Source organism: Patella vulgata, chromosome 8 (genome assembly GCF_932274485.2).
Source record: "Patella vulgata chromosome 8, xgPatVulg1.2, whole genome shotgun sequence".
Taxonomy (NCBI): Eukaryota; Metazoa; Mollusca; class Gastropoda; family Patellidae; genus Patella; species Patella vulgata.
The window spans coordinates 11,798,468-11,817,353 of record NC_065886.2 but is presented as its reverse complement, the minus strand read 5'-3'; the positions used below and the strand labels follow the sequence as shown (position 1 = coordinate 11,817,353).

At 35.4% G+C, this 18,886-nt stretch overlaps 3 protein-coding genes across 5 annotated transcripts in view; 2 read left to right on the top strand and 1 right to left on the bottom strand.

Annotated features, from left to right (window-relative positions):
• Window positions 1-180: 180 nt before the first annotated feature.
• On the top strand, window positions 181-8,769 carry LOC126829881 (intraflagellar transport protein 57 homolog). The gene is made up of 11 exons (XM_050560049.2): window positions 181-299; window positions 712-878; window positions 1,243-1,351; window positions 1,995-2,048; window positions 2,418-2,536; window positions 2,805-2,895; window positions 3,188-3,271; window positions 3,984-4,100; window positions 5,170-5,436; window positions 5,873-5,939; window positions 7,341-8,769. The coding sequence occupies exons 2-11, from the start codon at window positions 721-723 to the stop codon at window positions 7,487-7,489; spliced, it is 1,215 nt and encodes a 404-aa protein (XP_050416006.1). The 5' UTR covers window positions 181-299; window positions 712-720; the 3' UTR covers window positions 7,490-8,769.
• Window positions 8,770-9,215: 446 nt separating this feature from the next.
• Window positions 9,216-12,493, bottom strand: LOC126829872 (testis-expressed protein 10). Its single transcript, XM_050560037.2, has one exon. It carries the CDS (start codon window positions 12,458-12,460, stop codon window positions 9,788-9,790), a length of 2,673 nt encoding a protein of 890 aa, XP_050415994.1. The 5' UTR covers window positions 12,461-12,493; the 3' UTR covers window positions 9,216-9,787.
• A 4,035-nt stretch (window positions 12,494-16,528) lies between these two features.
• Window positions 16,529-18,886, top strand: part of LOC126829886 (pleckstrin homology-like domain family B member 1) — a 204,918-nt gene continuing 202,560 nt past the window's right edge. For 2 of the 3 annotated variants that reach the window (XM_056102682.1, XM_056102683.1), the window contains exon 1: window positions 16,529-16,717. The gene's annotated coding sequence lies outside the window, so the exon portion shown is untranslated. The remainder of the gene's footprint in view (window positions 16,718-18,886) is intronic. The other variant, XM_056102681.1, reaches the window with a different exon arrangement.

The following is an 18,886-nucleotide window of genomic DNA, read 5'->3' as shown; positions in this document are numbered from 1 at the left end:
CATCGTCACATTTCCACATTTATTCAATTCAAGATTCACTATCTAGCCTTTCCAATTAACTATTTATATATATTTGTCACACTTATTTCCATTTGATTAAATTTGCAAAACTCAATATTTGCTTACATATTTATCTAATATAATTCTATGGATTTCTCCCTAACAAACCGGAAAAGGAAATCGTGTTGAAACATGCGCAGTGCTGAAATACCAGACGATTCAAGAAAGGACAGAAGAAATTTATGTGAAGTTTATTACTGATTATTGTTCTATAAAAGGCTCAAATTAATTTGAATAAAGTAAGTTGTTTGTCTTTTTCTGTACCGTATTCTATTTTTCAGTAATCTGACTGAAATAAAGGCAAGATTGTTTGTTAGTCTTAGACACTTTAGAAATGAAACAAACATCGATAATAATTTTATCAAAAAGCTGTCACTGTCATGAAATGAAGTTTAACGTCCTACTGTTCTGCTCCAAACTGGGCTAATGAAGAGGGGCATACGCCATACAGTGTGCTATGAAGGAAATTTTGCCTACATTTATGTCGAATTCCAACTGTCAAGGGATCTTTTACGTGCACGCCAATGTGTGTACACGGGACCTCGGTTTTTCGTCCCATCCGAATGACTAGACAGCTGTCCTGCATCATTGACCGTTTCTTGTGAGTGAATAACCACTTAATAATATTTCTGTTGTGTTTTTTTTTTTAAGAACAAAAAGATGGCGGAAGATAAGAAAAGAGGTGATGATGGTGATGAGCTTGGACCTGGACAATTCTACGAACCTTTTATACAAAATGAAGAATTAATGGATAAACTCAGTATTCTAGATTGTGGCAGAGAATTTATCCGTAAAAATAATCTGAAACCTATTTCAAAGTAAGATTTCTAAACTTCTCTTACACTAAACTATTTGTCATAGAAACTTTCTGGGTAGATTTTAAGTCAAGAAGTGGGGGTTGAGGTTGACCTTGAGGGTTGTCATTGAATCAAGTGGAGTGGTGTGGGAGTAGGGCCGCCCCTACCTCATGTTAATTCTTAAGATCCTCTGATTTCCCCCACTGCCACAGGCTGCTACTTAATTGCCAGCCAATTATTGAAATAAAGATATTTCTGAAATGACCTAGCTTGTGTTGAATTGATGCAAACCACACTTAAGTCAGTCTCACGCTTAACCAACGCCGTTAATTTTACATGTTAAAATATTATTTGATATCTGTAGAATATCTTCTTTTCATTTCAGACATTATTTCGCAATACCAACAAATCCTGGTGAACAGTTTTATATGTTTACATCACTGTCTGCATGGCTCTTACGGAAATCTGGGAAAACATTTGAACAGCCACAAGAGGTAAAAAAACATCAAATTTATTTATTGATCGTAATTACTCATCTCTTTAAATTCTAATTTACCTGTTACTTCATATAGCTTTTTTTAAGTAAGTAAAGATACGAAGAGCAGGAAATATTGCACATTTTGTCACAGATGTTTTGTTTATAGTGATTTACTCAAGAGCTGAGACAGGTAGCATGTATAGCCACTAACCAGCAACTCACAAGCCGAGAGAGGTCTGGAAGGATAACATGAATAGAAAACAATTCTGCATGTACAATATTCTAAAAACATAAACGTTTCAACTTCTTTGAAGATTTTGGATTTCTCTTTGAATTTCCTGTCTCCAGAAGTACTTGAGATACACAAAGCCACTGACCTTTTCTGGTTTTCAAAAAAAGAGAATAATATACATTGAACAGGTCCATAGAAACATTCTAGACAGTAAAATTCAAAGAAAGAAAGACGTATGATATTAGTAAATGCATTGAAATTTATTTAATACAGAGCTGCTCATTTAATTTAGAAAGATATGGGCATGATTTGTGATGTTTACTACTAATTGGGTATTTGATGAATAAAGTGCTTTAGTTTCTATACATGTATATCTTTTTCGGTGGTTTTAGATGTATAGTTTATTATATTATGTTATATTTTTCAGTATGATGATCCAAATGCAACCATATCTAGTCTTTTGGATGAAGTCAGAAAATTTGTAAGTACATAACATTTATTGGAAACTAGCGGTTGACCAGGCGTAGCACATGTATATCCATGAACTGGTCTGAGCTACCCCTATACACCAAATTTCAGCCTTGGGACAGCCCTGTGTAGTTGCAAACCCTGAACAAACAGACGGACAAACAAACAAATGACAGTCACAAATATTAGTATAGATTATAAAAACCATTAATATGCATTCTTTATGAACATTTATTTATTTTTTTTGATAAAAGGCTGAACATTATTTTATTTTAATTTTTTTATAAGAGACATCAAATTATGTTTTCTTTAACAAAAGACTGAATTATTTTTTCTGTTTCTTTTTTATAAAAGGCTGAACATATAAATATTTTAATTCCAGAATTATAAAATAGATTTTCCTCCGTCCAAGTTAAAACAAGGATGTGGTGAACAATGTTTATATGTATTAAGTAGATTATCCGACGAAGCTATCAAATATACAGGATTTAAATGGAAAAAGTAAGTAAATTATGAAATATTACACAATAACATCATGTACCACTCTACTGCACGGTAATAGATTTCTACCGCATTTTCAAAGAAAGGGTTATTTTAATTTTCTTGACAAAACTATGGTACGAAGGAACGCAACACTTTGCATGGAAACAGAAAAGGTCGCAACTTGTGGTTATCAACATTGATTTGATTTATGGCCAAGAAGGACATGTCAAAGAAATGTGATATTTTTATATACTGATTTACTGAGTGAGAATTGTATATTTTCCAGACCTGTTTATCCGGAAGAAGAAGTTGATGAACAACATGTAGTAGAAGATGAAAATGAATTGACATTAAATACAGTTGATGATACACCTATGGTAAGATATAAATGGTCTGAAACAGCAACGAATGGTGTCTAGTCATTAGGATGGGACAAAAAAATGAGGTTCCATGTTCACATTGGCATGCACATAAATGAACCCTTGACAATTGGAATTCGTAAAATACGAGTCGGCTGTTACGCCACTGTCCAGGCAAAATTTCCTCATAGCATTAGCACACTGCATGGCGTGTGCCTGTCTTCATTAGCCCTGTCGTATTCCTCTATTACATTTCATTTCACTATTTGTCAAGAATATTGGCCCCTAATCAATAATGTTGTTTTAATAGTTTGATGATGTTGAAGAAGATTTTGAAGAAGAAGATGAACCAATCATGGATTTAGAAGGCATGAAACATTTAAACAGAAAAAATGTAAGTTTAAATGATGTATTCATGGACTGTTTGTTCTGTTTATATCTTGTTAAGCAGTTGTCCTGCACTATCCCCCCTTTTTTACAGGTCATAATTATAAGGTGTCTGAGCCCATTAGTGTTATGTACCTGAGCGCAGTGCTGTAAACCCTCTAATGTTTAACTCAAGATTTTCTCAGATTTAGAATATACATTTCAAATATCGATACTTTTCCGTTTACCCCTTTGCACTTGGTACCTGTAAATATTTACTACACCTGATCATGTATTTCATACTGTTATATCCCTGACATCCTGTAACCATCTTGGTTGTACGTGACAAGGAGTAGGGTCGCCTGTCCAACCTCGTGGGTTTTCTCCGGGTCCTCCAGTTTCCTCCCACAGCTAAAGACCCCTACGCGCAAGCGAATTATGGAAATAAAATTGAACCATATGTTAGTCCTGAAATGACCCAGTTTGTGTCAAGTGGATGTTAAACCCCATTTCTCTCTCTCTCCGCCCGTAACCATCTGAATATACTGTTCTTTAGACCACCTCAAACCTTGCTTGAGTTCTAGGGTTTTCTGCTCAAACATTTTACAGCATTTGGTTGGGTCCAGTTCATATAAGCATATCCTGCAAAGCACCTATCACGACTTGTAGATGTGAATTCCAAAAATGGATGCATCAGTGCTCCAGGAAATTTCAACATATATGTAATATTTGTATTTTAGGCTGAATCAACAAAACCAGAAGAAATATTAGAAAGTAATCAAGATGCTGCTGATTGGAAACTAGAAGTAGAAAGAGTCATGCCACAATTAAAAGTCACAATTAGAACTGATAATAAGGTTTGTTATAGTCTATAAAATTAGATTACTACTAATACTAGACCATACGAACAAAAATATTCTGGTTCTCAGACAATCCTTCCAAAAAATCTGATGTGGGGGGAAGGTTTTTATTTTTGTGTTTTTATTTTGTCAAAGTATCAGTGCTGGGTTAGATGAATTCTCACATCACATTTCAAGGCACTATATTTATCTCATGTTTTTATAGGAATGTATGATTATCAAGTATCATTTATCTCATGTTGCTTATAGGAATGTATGATTATCCAGTATCATTTATAATTGTCAGTAACATTTATCAGGGTTGCGTAAACTTCAAATTTTTGCTTCTTGTAATTGAGGGAAAATATTTACATGAGGTATTTAATAATGATACTGTTTTTATTTTTTAAAATAAAAACAGGTCATACGACCCTGAGAACCAGAATATTTTTTTTTGTATGACCTTATAAGTAAGCATAGAGCCACGGTGGCTCAGTGACCATGGAGCTGGTTGACTAACCAGAACGTCCCGGGTTCGAACCCAGTGTTAGTCAAGTAAGTTCCTCAGTTTGGTGCAGGACTGTCAAACAGTAAAATGGCATAGTTTCAATTTCAAACTTAGATCTGAAAAGGATAAGTGTTGCCTGTCTAACCTCATTGGTTTTCTCAGGGTCCATCGGTTCTCTTTCACTACTACACACTAAAAAAATCCTTACATTCAGGTGAAGTATTGAAATAAAGATTACCAATGTTAGTCCCAAAATGACCTATTTCACATTGAGTGGAATTAAACACCCCTCTCACTCTCTCTTGCTTTTATCAATAAGAGATTGTGTCTTCATTTTCCCACACAGAGCATAACAGTAGGATGCTAAACCATTTTCATTTCATTACATTAAGGGAGGCGTTGGTTGGCCAAATGGTTAAAGTCTGTCATTAAGTCAAGTGGCGTGATTTTGATTCCCTGCTTGTATATGACAAGTCTCGAAATGACCTAGTTTGTGTCGAAATGACCTAGTTTGTGTCGAGTCGTTTGAACTCCATTTCTCTCTCTCTCTAATTCAATAAGATATTTTTTTTTTTGAAGGATTGGAGAGTTCACTTGGATCAGATGCATCAACACAAAGATGGCATAGAAACATCACTCACTGAGACAAAAACTTACCTCGATAAACTTCACGACGAGATCAGTCGTACACTGGAGAAGATAGGCAGCAGAGAAAAATACCTCAACAGCCAATTAGAACACTTGTTACATGATTTTAGAAATATACAGGAACAGTCGACAGAAACTAAAGAAAGATATCGTCAAGCTAGTGGAGGTGTTACAGAACGCTCGAGAATTTTAGCAGAAGTAAGAAACAGGATTTTCATTTCATACATGTTGTCAATCGCAAACAACTAAAAAAATTGGGATTCCTATTTCATCAAAAATGCATCATGAGCTGAGCTTAGTTCATATCTCATAAATCGTTCAAGATATATTCATGAAACTTTGTACACATATCAACCTATTATAATAGTTGGGCCTTTTGCTTGTTAGAAAATTCTAAGATTTTAATCATTTGAAGGTTTCTATGGAAACAAATTTTCCTTTTCTAGTCTAGTAGAGCGCAGGATGTTCTTGTTGGACTTCATTCTACTGAGATTATAAACCACTATGTTTTTATTTATTGTTTTATATCCTCGATTACTGTCTCTATTGTTTCTTGTAGTTTGTAAGTTCATTGTTCAGACAGACAAACAAACATATATATAGATAGTACAATATTAATGTTGTTATATTTTAGGTAACAGAAGAATTAGAAAAGATAAAATCTGAAATGGAAGATCGAGGTAGCAGTATGACTGATGGAGGTTAGTATTCTATCAAGTTATTGTAGCCAGGTGGGTATAGGTCCAAGTGTTGGCCAAGAAAGTATCTTAAGATTTTCCTGTCTGGTGCAGGATGGAAAGCCTGGCTAGAAACGTGTCTAGTCCTTCAGAAGGGGTGACACAAGGTCGTGTAAACGCTTGGCAGCATGTTAAAGATCCTGCAACAGTTGAAAATCAAAACAATAGTAGACTGTAATGCTGTTGTCAGAACAAGAGTAGACTGTAACACCATTGTCAGTACAAGAGTAGACTGTAACACCATTGTCAGTACAAGAGTAGACTGTAACACCATTGTCAGAACAAGAGTAGACTGTAACACCATTGTCAGTACAAGAGTAGACTGTAACACCATTGTCAGAACAAGAGTAGACTGTAACACCATTGTCAGAACAAGAGTAGACTGTAACACCATTGTCAGAACAAGAGTAGACTGTAACACCATTGTCAGAACAATAGTAGACTGTAATGCTGTTGTCAGAACAAGAGTAAACTGTAACACCATTGTCAGAACAAGAGTAAACTGTAACACCATTGTCAGAACAAGAGTAAACTGTAACACCATTGTCAGAACAAGAGTAGACTGTAACACCATTGTCAGAACAAGAGTAGACTGTAACACCATTGTCAGAACAAGAGTAGACTGTAACACCATTGTCAGAACAAGAGTAGACTGTAACACCATTGTCAGAACAAGAGTAGACTGTAATGCCATTGTCAGAACAAGAGTAGACTGTAACACCATTGTCAGAACAAGAGTAGACTGTAACACCATTGTCAGAACAAGAGTAGACTGTAATGCCATTGTCAGAACAAGAGTACCACTAAAATGGCACACTGCATATCATATGCCTGTCTTCATTAGCCGGATTGGTGCAGACATCAGTTCATTTCATGTGTCTATATTGAATGTCGTGAACAATTATGATAAGAGGTGTGAAATGAAAATATACCATATTGTACTACAGGGGCCTAATCCACAAAATTATAAATAAGATAAATTCCAAATTTTAGTACTTTGATTGGATAATATTAGATTGATTTTAGTGCTTAGCCAATCAAAATTGAAGTATCTACTAAAATTTGGATTTTTAGTTAAGATTTTAAGAAACAGGACACAGAGATGTACTGAGAAGAAACCTGTCAGTATGGTAGACTCTAAGGTCCCCCAAAAAGTTAATATCTTCACATCATTTGGTGGGGGCCTTTTTAGTCTTGAATTTATATTGTTATTGATGAATTGATATGCAAAGCAGTCTCTGGAGGTTTTGTACATAGGATACACTCTAGAAAGCACCATTTACAGCAGAGGTCCATTCCTGCTGTATTAAAACAATAATGATAGAAAATATACATAAATGGATTTTATTTTTACTTTTTTTTCAGCCCCTCTGGTAAAAATAAAACAAGCTATCCAACAGATAAAGAAAGAATCAACCCAGATGGATATTCGTATCGGAGTAGTGGAACATGTTTTACTTCAGGCTAAACTTAAAGATAAAGCTACACTCAGTAAACAAACGCATGATATCTAATCTTTATTTTATTTACTAAAATAGGTGTACATATCTACAGTATATTTATTGTAAATAGCCTCCATTATAAAATATGTCCCTCGTAGATATACTGATGGTACTATCTCAATCTAATTAAAACACAGATCCTATTTCGTTTCGTTTTTTATAGTTCAAAATTTTGTTTTGCTTGTCTTTACTACACTAGGATCTGGAAGCGTTGTTATATAACCCGCGGTCTGGATGATGTGAGGGTTTAGCCAATGAAACAGTCTGTTACGGCAAGTTTTTAGCGTGAGGTGCATGGAACTGTGGGTAACCCACTAGAAACATCAATGCTGATTGGTTAATCAAATATCTAACATCATAAGGGTCAAAAGCCGCTCGTTTGACCCCTGACGTAAACTCCCACTATAACTTGTCAGATCGTCATGTAGTGTAGGCCTTCAAAAGTATATAAAAACCAAATGAATTATAGATCTGTATTGTAATCAGATTGACTGATGGTATTAATGTAAATATCTTTCAAATATGTCCCTCGTCGATATACTAATAGTATATCAATAAATAGCGTTTGTTATAAAATACATCTCTCATGGATATTCTGATGGTATATGTTTATAAAGATAAATACAGTATAAAATCTTCAAGATATGTCCAACATCGATATACTGAAAGTATTAAAGTAAATATCTTTAAAATGTCCCTCATTGATATACTATTGGTAAATCTTTATAAAGATAAATAGTCTTTGTCATAAATGCTTCACTTTATCAATGGTATCAATTTAAATATGTTTATTTAAGTATAACTTTATTCTGAAATTCCGTCCCCCATTGTAAATATCTTTATAATTATTCAACATTGGTGTTAGTGTTCTTTAAAGGTCATAATCGAGACATTTAAGTGGATCGTCTGGCTTTAGAATACAGTAACAGGAAACTGCAAAAGGGATGGGCGGAGATGAGAGACTACTCCAATTTTCGAAGATTGTCAACTACAAACATTAAAAATAAACATTTATAATGAATTTGATCCTTGGTAATAAATATGTTTTATAAATATATTTATGAATTATTTGTCCGTAAATGGCTTTAAATCAGATATTGTCTTATATATATATTTTTATTTTAAATTATACAAAGGTAACAGTATCTTTGTATAAATTATTAGTTGAGAGAACAGATATATGAAAAACATTCCGTCCTTATAATTGTGTCTTTTCTGACATCTCATTTATATATTTGTTGTTTTATTTTGTATAAAAAATGTCATAATGATATAAATATTTAAAAATTCAACCATTCTTTATTATTACTGGTACATGTGACACAGGATAATGTTTTATGCTGATTGGTCAAAAACTGTAAACAAACATTACTTAGCTAATAACTAGGAAAGCTTAGCTAATGTGTTTGCTGGGTCTTAATGTCCAATATGGCTAACCTAAATTGAATCAGCCCCCAAGGAATCAGAGCTTGTGAGGTCTAACATTGAGTCAACTGGCGTGGTTTTGATCTCCCGCTTGTACCGTGACAAGGAGTAGGGTTGCCTGTCCGACCTCTCGTTGGTTTTTTCCAGTTCCTCCCACTGCTCAAGACTCCTACGCGCAAGCGAATTATTGAAATAAAATTGAACCATATGTTAGTCCCAAAATGACTAGTTTGTGTCGAGTGGACATAAAACCCATTTCTTTCTCTCTCTCTCTCTTTAACCATTTATAATAAAAAAAATAAGAACTAAGAGAAAAATATCATAGCACTTTATTATAATCAATGTTTTCTGAGTTTTTTTCTTAATTATACAAAATTATCACATAATTTTACACTGAAAAAGAATCAAGGTTGTATTTTGAACAAGCCTGGAAATATAGGTACAGTGTGTACACGCACCAGTCACAGACAATCCATCTGGTGCCTGTCTTTTTGTCTCGTGCAGATCTGTCTTTTTACGGTGTTTTCACTTTTTTAATACATGTACATGTCCAACATAAATTTCATAAATTTCAAAATTTTTACTAATTTCAAAAATTTCAAAACTAATCTATGCCAAGTCAAAGATTAGATTACTTTAACACTTCTAAGATATATCAGAATTGGGCCCACAACAGTTCTAAAGTGCTCACTGAAAATCTTTTTAACTAATTTCAAAATGTCAGATACAAGTTCATTAGTGCCTGACATTTAGTCATGTTTCTTGTCATTATTTTCAGGCCTGGTTTTCAAATTCTTACATTAGGAAATTTCAGTACATTGGTATTGGTGATATTAAATTTGCCCATCCTCATAAAAACTAAACTATGCCAAGTCAAAGAATAGATTACTTTAACAGTTCTAAGAAATATAGGAATTGGGCCCACCATGGTTCTGAGGTGCTCACCGGAAATCTTTCCTCTACACATTTCACTAATTTTTGGAAGTGATCTACGAACAGTTGCCGCCTGGAAGACTCATTCTCAAGAATGTAAACTTGAACAGAATTCTGATGTGTTACATGGGCCAACATTTGAACTAAAGAGACAGAATTCTCATTTTTTGGCTCTGACACTAGAATTCGGCTGATCGTTCTTTCTACAAATTTCTCTATTAATTGTCCACACAAAATCTTTTCTAACATTTTAAATAAATTATTTGCTAAATCTACATGCACGGTGATACCAAATGATCCATTTCTGATGGCTGTCAAATCTGACGCCAAACTAATTAACAGGTTAATTGAGACATCGGCAAAATATTCATCGTCATAGAAATGTTCCAAAATTGTCATAAAACTTAGCACGATTTGTACGCTCACTTGATCACCATTTTCGATCTTTTTTTCAAGATGGCTCCACATTATGTCTTTAACCAATGATTGATCTGAATTCAGATCTGTAGCAATGACTCTGCATATAAGATTGTTTAATTTTAACTGTTTTTCAAAATTATCTCCCTTTGACCAGTCTATGGGAATTATCTGCTCCTGACCTGTATCCATGAATGAATTGTTGTTGCAAGAATCTGAACCTGACATGACAAGAAGCAGAAAACCTAAATGATCAGCCATCTTATCAACGATCACCCCCTCTCTAACTTTACTGAGATAGCGTTGATGAAGAACTTGTATTAAATATAGTCCCTGTTTCACCTCTAATCCGTCATTTTCAATCAAATTTGCTAACACGCAGAGATTAGTAGGACTTATATCGTGCAGCCAATAGAATATCTCAATCAAAGATTTCTTAACGGAAGAGCTACTGTTAATAAATACACCATTTTCTACGTTAAATATATCGTTAATGTGATCTTGCCATTTTTTTATCACTGGCGTACAATTAGATGATATGGCCTCCTTGATAACAGAGACTACCAGCGTAGAAATATCTGTATTAGCTGAACCAATTCTCAAAAGAAGTTCCGGTAAAGATTCTAAGAAATGTATAAGCGGAGTGGAGAGTTTACTGCGTTCGCTTTGTGAGAATATGACGGAAGAAAAGAAATTGATGTACATCCGTTTCTCCTGCGACAAGGCGTGCACGTTCTCAAACCTTACGAAACTGTCATTGAGTAACGCTTCTTGTTCATTAAGTCTAACAGCGTAAATCAGTTCATTTAAAACTTGTAATAAATGTCTCTTGACAGGAAGCGATAAACTGGGAGATTTTAATGCTCCTCGGACATATTTTAAAATAGTTTGAACCCACGACTGCTGAAGTAAAAATTCTATCGGGCATTTAATAAATTTTATCATTACGCTGATTACTGCCAGGTTGAGCGTCTCTGGAGATACCGTGTTCTGCGTCTGTTTTTGTTTCTTCAGTAGTTTCTTGTTTTGAAGCACCTCGTACGGGAAGCAAGCTATGAAATAATTTTCAAATGATGCTCCATATTGCTCTGTTAGCCATTTTTTCCAGGGTACGTCCAGACTGTCTGCGTTTCTGGCACCATACTCAATCAACAGAAGGATGATTTGCAGGACGGTGGTTCGTACCGAGATAGCATCTGGATATAAGAGACTTCCTTCGGTCTTCTCCGGGTCATGTGCCTCTACCCAGCACTGCAACAATAAAGGGAAAAGGTTGAAGACCAGTTGTTTAACACTTGACGCATCGTCAAGAATTCCAGATGAGTTGGAAGCAGTCGAAGCAGTTTTGATGAAAAATCCTGGCGTTGACCACTGATCTTTTACGTAACTTTGAAACGGTACGGAAAATCTGGAACCTGACGTAAAATCATGCTCTAATTTATTTCTCTCATCGGACTTCAAATTCTCGGGTTTTAAAACTATTGAAAGAAGTTTGTATAATCGGGTTAAAACCTTTGCTTGCCATTTTTGTGATGAGAGTCTGCTGTCAGGAGTAACAGAGAGTGTGAATTTAAGATCATTTGACTTAAGGCTATCTCCTTTAACATTTTTGAATTTCTTTTTGGAAATCTGTTCCACGAAATTTGACATCAACTGATTAGATCCTGCGACAACCAATTGCGGATAGGTATCGAGAAGCAGGTCAAACATCGATAGCGAATCTTGTTGAATTTCTCCATTTATATGTGTCATGGCACAGCATAAATGAGCGCATAGAACCGGGAAGAAAGGAGACATGCAGTTAGCAGGCACTTTTTCAAATAGGGCTTGAAATAATTTGAGTACGGCTTCACGGACATGACAATCTTTATCCGTCATCAAAGACCCTGCTCTGTCAACTATCAATCCTAAATAAGCAATGACAGTTTCTTCGCTGATTAATAAAAGTTCTTTCAATCCCTTAGCAGCACCTAAACGGACTGTAACGTTATAATGTTGGCATTGTGATAGCAATTCTTTGATGTTGACTTTTCGTTTGGTCGTCGCTTCGCCTTCATCTTTTTTCAACTGCTGAATAATTTGTATCGTTCTTGTTTTAAAACTAGTATTTGTCGTATTCGTGGATTTCGGTAATTTTTTGCCCACTTTGACTTTCTTTTTCTGGAACGTTTTGTCTGCTCCTTGGCGATTTTTCTTCTGTTTTCCCATTTTTACTTGTAAAATTCTACTAAACACGTGTTTACTTGGAAACCGGAAGTTTACAAAGTAATAGTAAAATTACAACCCGTGTTATATAGCGAAACGCAATATACTAGTTTTCGTTAAATTATACTCAGTGCGAAACGAATTAAAGACTCGAAAAGTGTTTTCTACTTCTAGGCACCGAAAGCCGACGTATTCAATTCAATAGTTTTGTCGTTTCGAAATACGTTCTATTTATATTTCTGTTGTTTCTGTGGCTACTGAAATCATTCAGATAATAGTGTACCGGTAGTATAACATCACAAACCAAAATAACAATTAATATAAAGTGAGTGGCATGGCAATGCGCCACTCTCCACACAAATCTCGCTATCCAGCATTCGACTGCAGTTTGGACTGCAAGGGAAGACAACTCTGTTTGGGAGATTGGGCAATGCCCGTGTAGCTAACGTTAAACCAATTAGAGATACAATGAATTGTAAAAAAATACATGTAAAATATATTGGTCCTCTGATAAAAAAAATATATTTTTTTGCTCGAAGAAATAGTGATTGAAATCAAAACAATGAAAGTGTGTATAGTTCTTCGTATTCAAAGATACCCAGGAGGAACTGACCCTCCCACCAATCTATTCCCATTGTACTGAACGTGCAACCATACCAATATACAAAAATAATCTGTATATTTTATTCCAGGAAATATGATGTTGACGAGTGTTACACCCCCCCCATCCCCTTTTATTCCCTTTCTTACGTATGGTGTATAACGGTTATTAGAGAACGGGGGCACGATTTACCAAAATCCAGTCCAATTAACCAGAGAGAGACGGAGAGAGAATCGAAACCACACCACTTAGATATTCTGATCCAAAGCACACACAAACGACGCGGCCACTCCCCCCCCCCCCCCCACCAAGTCGAACATGGATCTAAGGAGATCGGATTGAAATAAGTCGCGTTGTACAGTGGGGATAAATATGTTAAGTCTTGATTACACTTTCAACAATTTGCTTGATACAGACGAGAGAAACTTCACCAAAACGTCGCAAGAAATAAACAGTAACTTGTATTTCATACAATTGTGTTATACCGTATTTGAAAGGGTCGATACAGTTAATTTAAAACACTTATTTATATAAGTTATAACACCTCAATCGAATTACCCAATACAGCCAATAACTACACAGTACTACCGGTACCCAATACTACCCAATAACACACAATAACTACAAATTTCAATATTAGGAACCGTAAAATAGCATAATTTAACCAAAGTCAAGATACGCCTTTCAATGTCGAATACGAAAAATCAGATTATGTTGTATGCCCCTATCGAGTAAGTTGGTCCAGCTTTTGGGACCTGGTGGCGAGAACGCCCATGGTCGTCTTAATATACCTCCAGGCAAAGCAGTGCACTGGGATCTCTACCTACACAACCACTCACAGGAATAAAAATAGCGATTAAACATTTAAAAAACATGCTATACAGTGAGTCACAACATAGTTCCAAATTTGGAATATAGGATCATTCGGCATACCATTGCGATGATCAATTTCCGACGTATTTGAAATTGTGTATAAGCTACATGAGATATTCGGATGCCGTAGTGAGTGATCTTTTGACATACATTTCTATCCTCAACAAAATAAAAATCGGCGAGTCTGCTGAAACTTTATTGTCAAAAACTTTCGAGCAAATTGTTCACTTACAGCATACATAACAATCTGTTTGCCAACGGTTATATTATTTAAAAATTGAGCAGTGTCAGCAAACTGGTACGTCGGAAAAGTGCATCTCTCATCGGGACATGCTGTTTTAAGACATTTAACCCTAGATGAATATCAATTAAAATCATTTTGTCTGTAAACCATACAGGGAGGGGTGGGGGTATCAATCCCATTGTTGGCCGAGGAAGTTCATCGATGTGGTTCCCTCTTGTCAGGTAAGGGACAACGTAGTGTCGTTTGGATGGTATATACGAAAACGGAGGTCCCGTGTGCACCTTGCTGTGCGTAAACGAACCCTTGGCACTTTCAATTCGATTTAAGTAAGCCACATAGCGTTGCTATTCGTCCAAAATTTCCGTCTAGATTTAGCACCTTTCACAGTGAGTTTTTCACTAAATTTATCGCACCCAGTCCGCCCAGGGCAAAAGTTTCAGTGACGTCCCCCCCCCCCCTGCATACTGTATCTGCTTTGTTCAGTGCCTGCGCTCAGTTGAATTTTAATGATTAAAGCAATTTTAAAACTCAATATTTTATTAAGAATGTTCTAACAAAATTAATATTTCTGGTATTCAATTACATAATTATAGGTTGATATGGGTGATGTAGCTGATGAAATTGAATAATATATTCGGGTCCAGATAAACCGTACAATTGACCACTGAAACCCCGATTAACTTAAAATTTTCTCAGAGGAGCCCCCCCCTTTCCGGAGCCCCTCCCGGGTGAGATGAGAGACCCCGACCCCCTCCTCTAACCAAATATCCTGTTAATGCCGAAAGAAAAGCGAATTGTTTTAAAATATTGCATTTGTAAAGCAGAGGTATATAATTTGTTATATCACGAGAATTCCACTAGAACCTTGGAATCCACAGTTTGATGGATTTTAATCTTTTTCCAAATGAAATGAAATGAAATGAAATGGGGTTTAACGTCCTACGCTTAACTGGGCTAATGAAGACGGGCATACGCCATACAGTGTGCTATAAGGGAAATTTTTCCCGGCAGCGGCGCTACGGCCTACTCTTATATCGAATTCAACTGCCAAGGGATCCTTTTTACGTGCACGCCAATGTGTACACGGGACCTCGGTTTTTCGTTCCATCCGAACGACTAGACAGCTGTCCTTGTCAAGCCCTAATCTGTTTCCAATTCTTTTTTTCCCTGATAAAAACCCATTGTGTAACCTTAGTATCGTTTACAATATTTAAATGTCGCACTTTGTTTCCCAGGATAATTATAATAAAACCATAATGGAGAGACGAGAGACGAGAACAATTAACTTTTTATCATCTGTTGTTCTTTTATTATCCCACACCCAAATTAATGGTTGCTGAACTTTAACCTTTGCTGCGGGTCATGTTAAATTATGTTAGAATGTGCACCTGTTATAAAACGAGACAGGAGACAGCCTCGGCAATGTTATTTTGGGGGTGTCGGGTGGTTAGATCTAATTGATAAGGCCAAACATCAAGATTCGTCAGAGGTCAAGTGATGTAAACAGGGTTAGGGCTAATCCCAGCCCTAACCCTAACCCTGGACATAGCGCAACAAACTCTGATTTATCCATTTTTAAATTAAATGGCGATTCCGTTTCAGCCCAGTAAAAATCACGACCACCCTATGGTCTAGAGAGTTTAATTATCGGCTTGTCTTGTCAATAAATATCTAATCAATAATTATAACATTTTAGGCCAAAAGAAAGGCCTGTAATAGGCAGATTTAGCTCTTACATAATGCATCTTTAGGACTAATTGTCTTGGGTACGTATGGCCCGAAAGCCTATTACCGTTTCTTTTAGTGTAGCTAGTCTAAGTCTTTTTTAAAGACTTAGACTAGCTACACTAAAAGAAACAAGTATATATTTAAAAATATATACTTGTTTTCGGGTCTCCGGTCTCGATTTCCTCTTGAAATATTTAGTTAGCTGCACAGTCTTCATTATTCTCATATAGTTTGTTATGTCTGCGTATCGTTGTGTAGTTATCCTGCATTTTCCATTTAAACCACAACTAAAATAAATTCCTAGCCCTGTTGTCTCCCTTTAATCATTTCTTCTTTAACTTCTGTCGTTAACCCGCCATAAAATACACACCGTACCTAATGATTCCTGTAAACTTGGCATGCACGTGCATTCGTATCAGATAACAAGATATTTGGCGGGAATTTCCCATTAAGTCAAGGTTGTGGCGCACAGGTAATTGGGATATCCCCGTGGGAATCTTTGGAATTCCCCTATAATTTGGGGGATTCCCAGTACGAGCACGGTTGTTGATTGACAAGCAAGATTTACACCCCTCAGAAAGATAAAGAATGGACTCGTCCGATAAACACTAGCTTGGCGGTCTTGTTCGTTGTGTCATGTCGCAGCCAGGACGAAAAATATTGGATATATAATGCTTCAAAGTTCATTTATGACTGCTTTGATTTTAAGTTTATGAAATGATATTTTGTAGACATTTTTACATTAATGAATAGTCAAATACTGGAGTAGTTACGTGAAGAAAATCAAGAGGAACTTTTTATATTTTGACAAGAGGTAAGTCGTGGGAATCGGGTGATTTTCCTTTGAGTTTGAGTCAGTGAGAGTGAAAGTCACGCTATTTGTTTTGTTATAGGTTCAATCGGTTTATGAATGGACAATTGGCTGTAACAATGGGACTAGTGCAGTGATAAACTGAAATGACCCGAGAGACATCGTTTTAATGGCTAAAAAGAACTCGAAGCAGATTGAAATTACTTGAATATACTTCTTTTCAACTCGTCTCGAGACGTCTATATTATTAGATCTATTTTTATCTCTGGGACCAGACAGAATATTTAGCTCTTGTTAAATGTTATCTTTTCACTTTAAAAGCTGCACTGTGCATATTTGTACATTAAAATATGCAGCAGACAGACCTGCCCTTTTGATGTCGCCGACAGCACGAGCACATCTTCAAGAAATGGGTCAAATAAGGTCATTATTCCAAGATGTTGTCATAGTGTCACGTGCAAAGTTTGTTTACATATTTAAATTAGTTTATTTAATCCCTTCTCAAGGTAACCACTGTCTGGATTAACTGATCAATATTGATTGATTGGGCTGCTGCTATACAGTGTTACCCATTGTAGGCCTATTGTCACCTACATTTATTCGTAGGTCCCTACATTATAATCTCACTTGGTGGCTCTAAAAGGTCAATGGTGGCTCATGGAGTGAGGTGCTTGCTTATTAACCAGGTGTCAGGTTCGATCCTGACGTTGGTTGAGGAAAATCCTCTGGATTTTACAGCATGTTTTCCAGTTAATCAGTGGTACAGGGCAGGCAGCTACTCATTCTGAATTCTGATGGAATGAGAAACTGACTGATGTGCATGTAACAGATCCCTTAGCAGTTGGAATTCAAAAATTAGGCAAAAATGCCACTGTCTGGACAAAATGCATGGCCTAGAGGGAGGGAGGGGGTAGTTTTTGGAGAAATATATGTAATATTGTGTTCAGTGGTCTTTAGAAATTGGAGTATCGTTATCGTATCTGGAGAAAACCCACAAGGTTAGGCAGGTGAATAATCTCATGTATCAGTGGTGTTATTTTATTGTTGATTATGGAGTAGGCCTACATGTACCCGGAGAAAACCCACACGGTTAGGCAGGTGAACAATTTTATGTATAGTGTTATTTTATTGTTGATTAGGCATTAACCTACATGTACCCGGAGAGAACGTATATTGTATAGTTATAATAGTATCAGTAGTGTTATTTTGTTGTTGATATTGTTATAAAGAATGAATGGTTGTAAACATGCGATCTATTCACTTGACAACAATAGAGTAGATTTTATACAAGATCATTACATGTACACTGTAGCCTGATCTATTCAAATGCTGGTATTATTCATACTCTATACAGCTCAATACTCATCTTATACACTCCTTATATGTTCCATTAAAGATACATTATGGGAGATTAGATAAAGAGCTGGCAGTTCTCACTATAATAGTTATATATTTAGCTAAATGTTTATATATTTAGCTAAATGTTTATATATTTAGCTACATGTAAATGTTTATATATTTAGCTAAATGTTTATATATTTAGCTAAATGTTTATATATTTAGCTAAATGTTTATATATTTAGCTAAATATTTAACTTTAGATTTTTCAGTGATTTAGTATTTAGTATTTATACCTACGAAAAACAGCACATTTAGCTATATATTTAACTAAGCGATGTGAAATCAAGATATAACATTTAAAGTTTTTCATAGACCAAAAACTCGACTTTTAGCTACAATATTTTTTGATATTTACATATATGCCATTTTTGTTCTAATATTTATCTAAATATATATATTCGGAGTTAAATCTTATGTTTTTTGCTATAAAAAAAATTAAATAATTATTTTACAAACTTCTAAATCTTGTCAGACGGTAAATTTTAAAAGCATTTTTTTTTTTTGTCCACTGGTGGATTGGGTGGCTGAATGGCTTAACGTTTTATGCACATGGCAAGCCTAGAATCAACTCGCTAGAGCATCAGATGACTGAGATATTGAATGGATTAGAACAGTCCACCATTTAATAAATTAATGATAAATAGATAATTGAAACATTGTTTATTATTGTAACAATTTTGAAAATCAAGACTCATTTAAACTTTGCACTCTGAATAAAGTAATTTGAATGAAATATTCAATATACAGTTTTTATCTACTTCATTGATTATC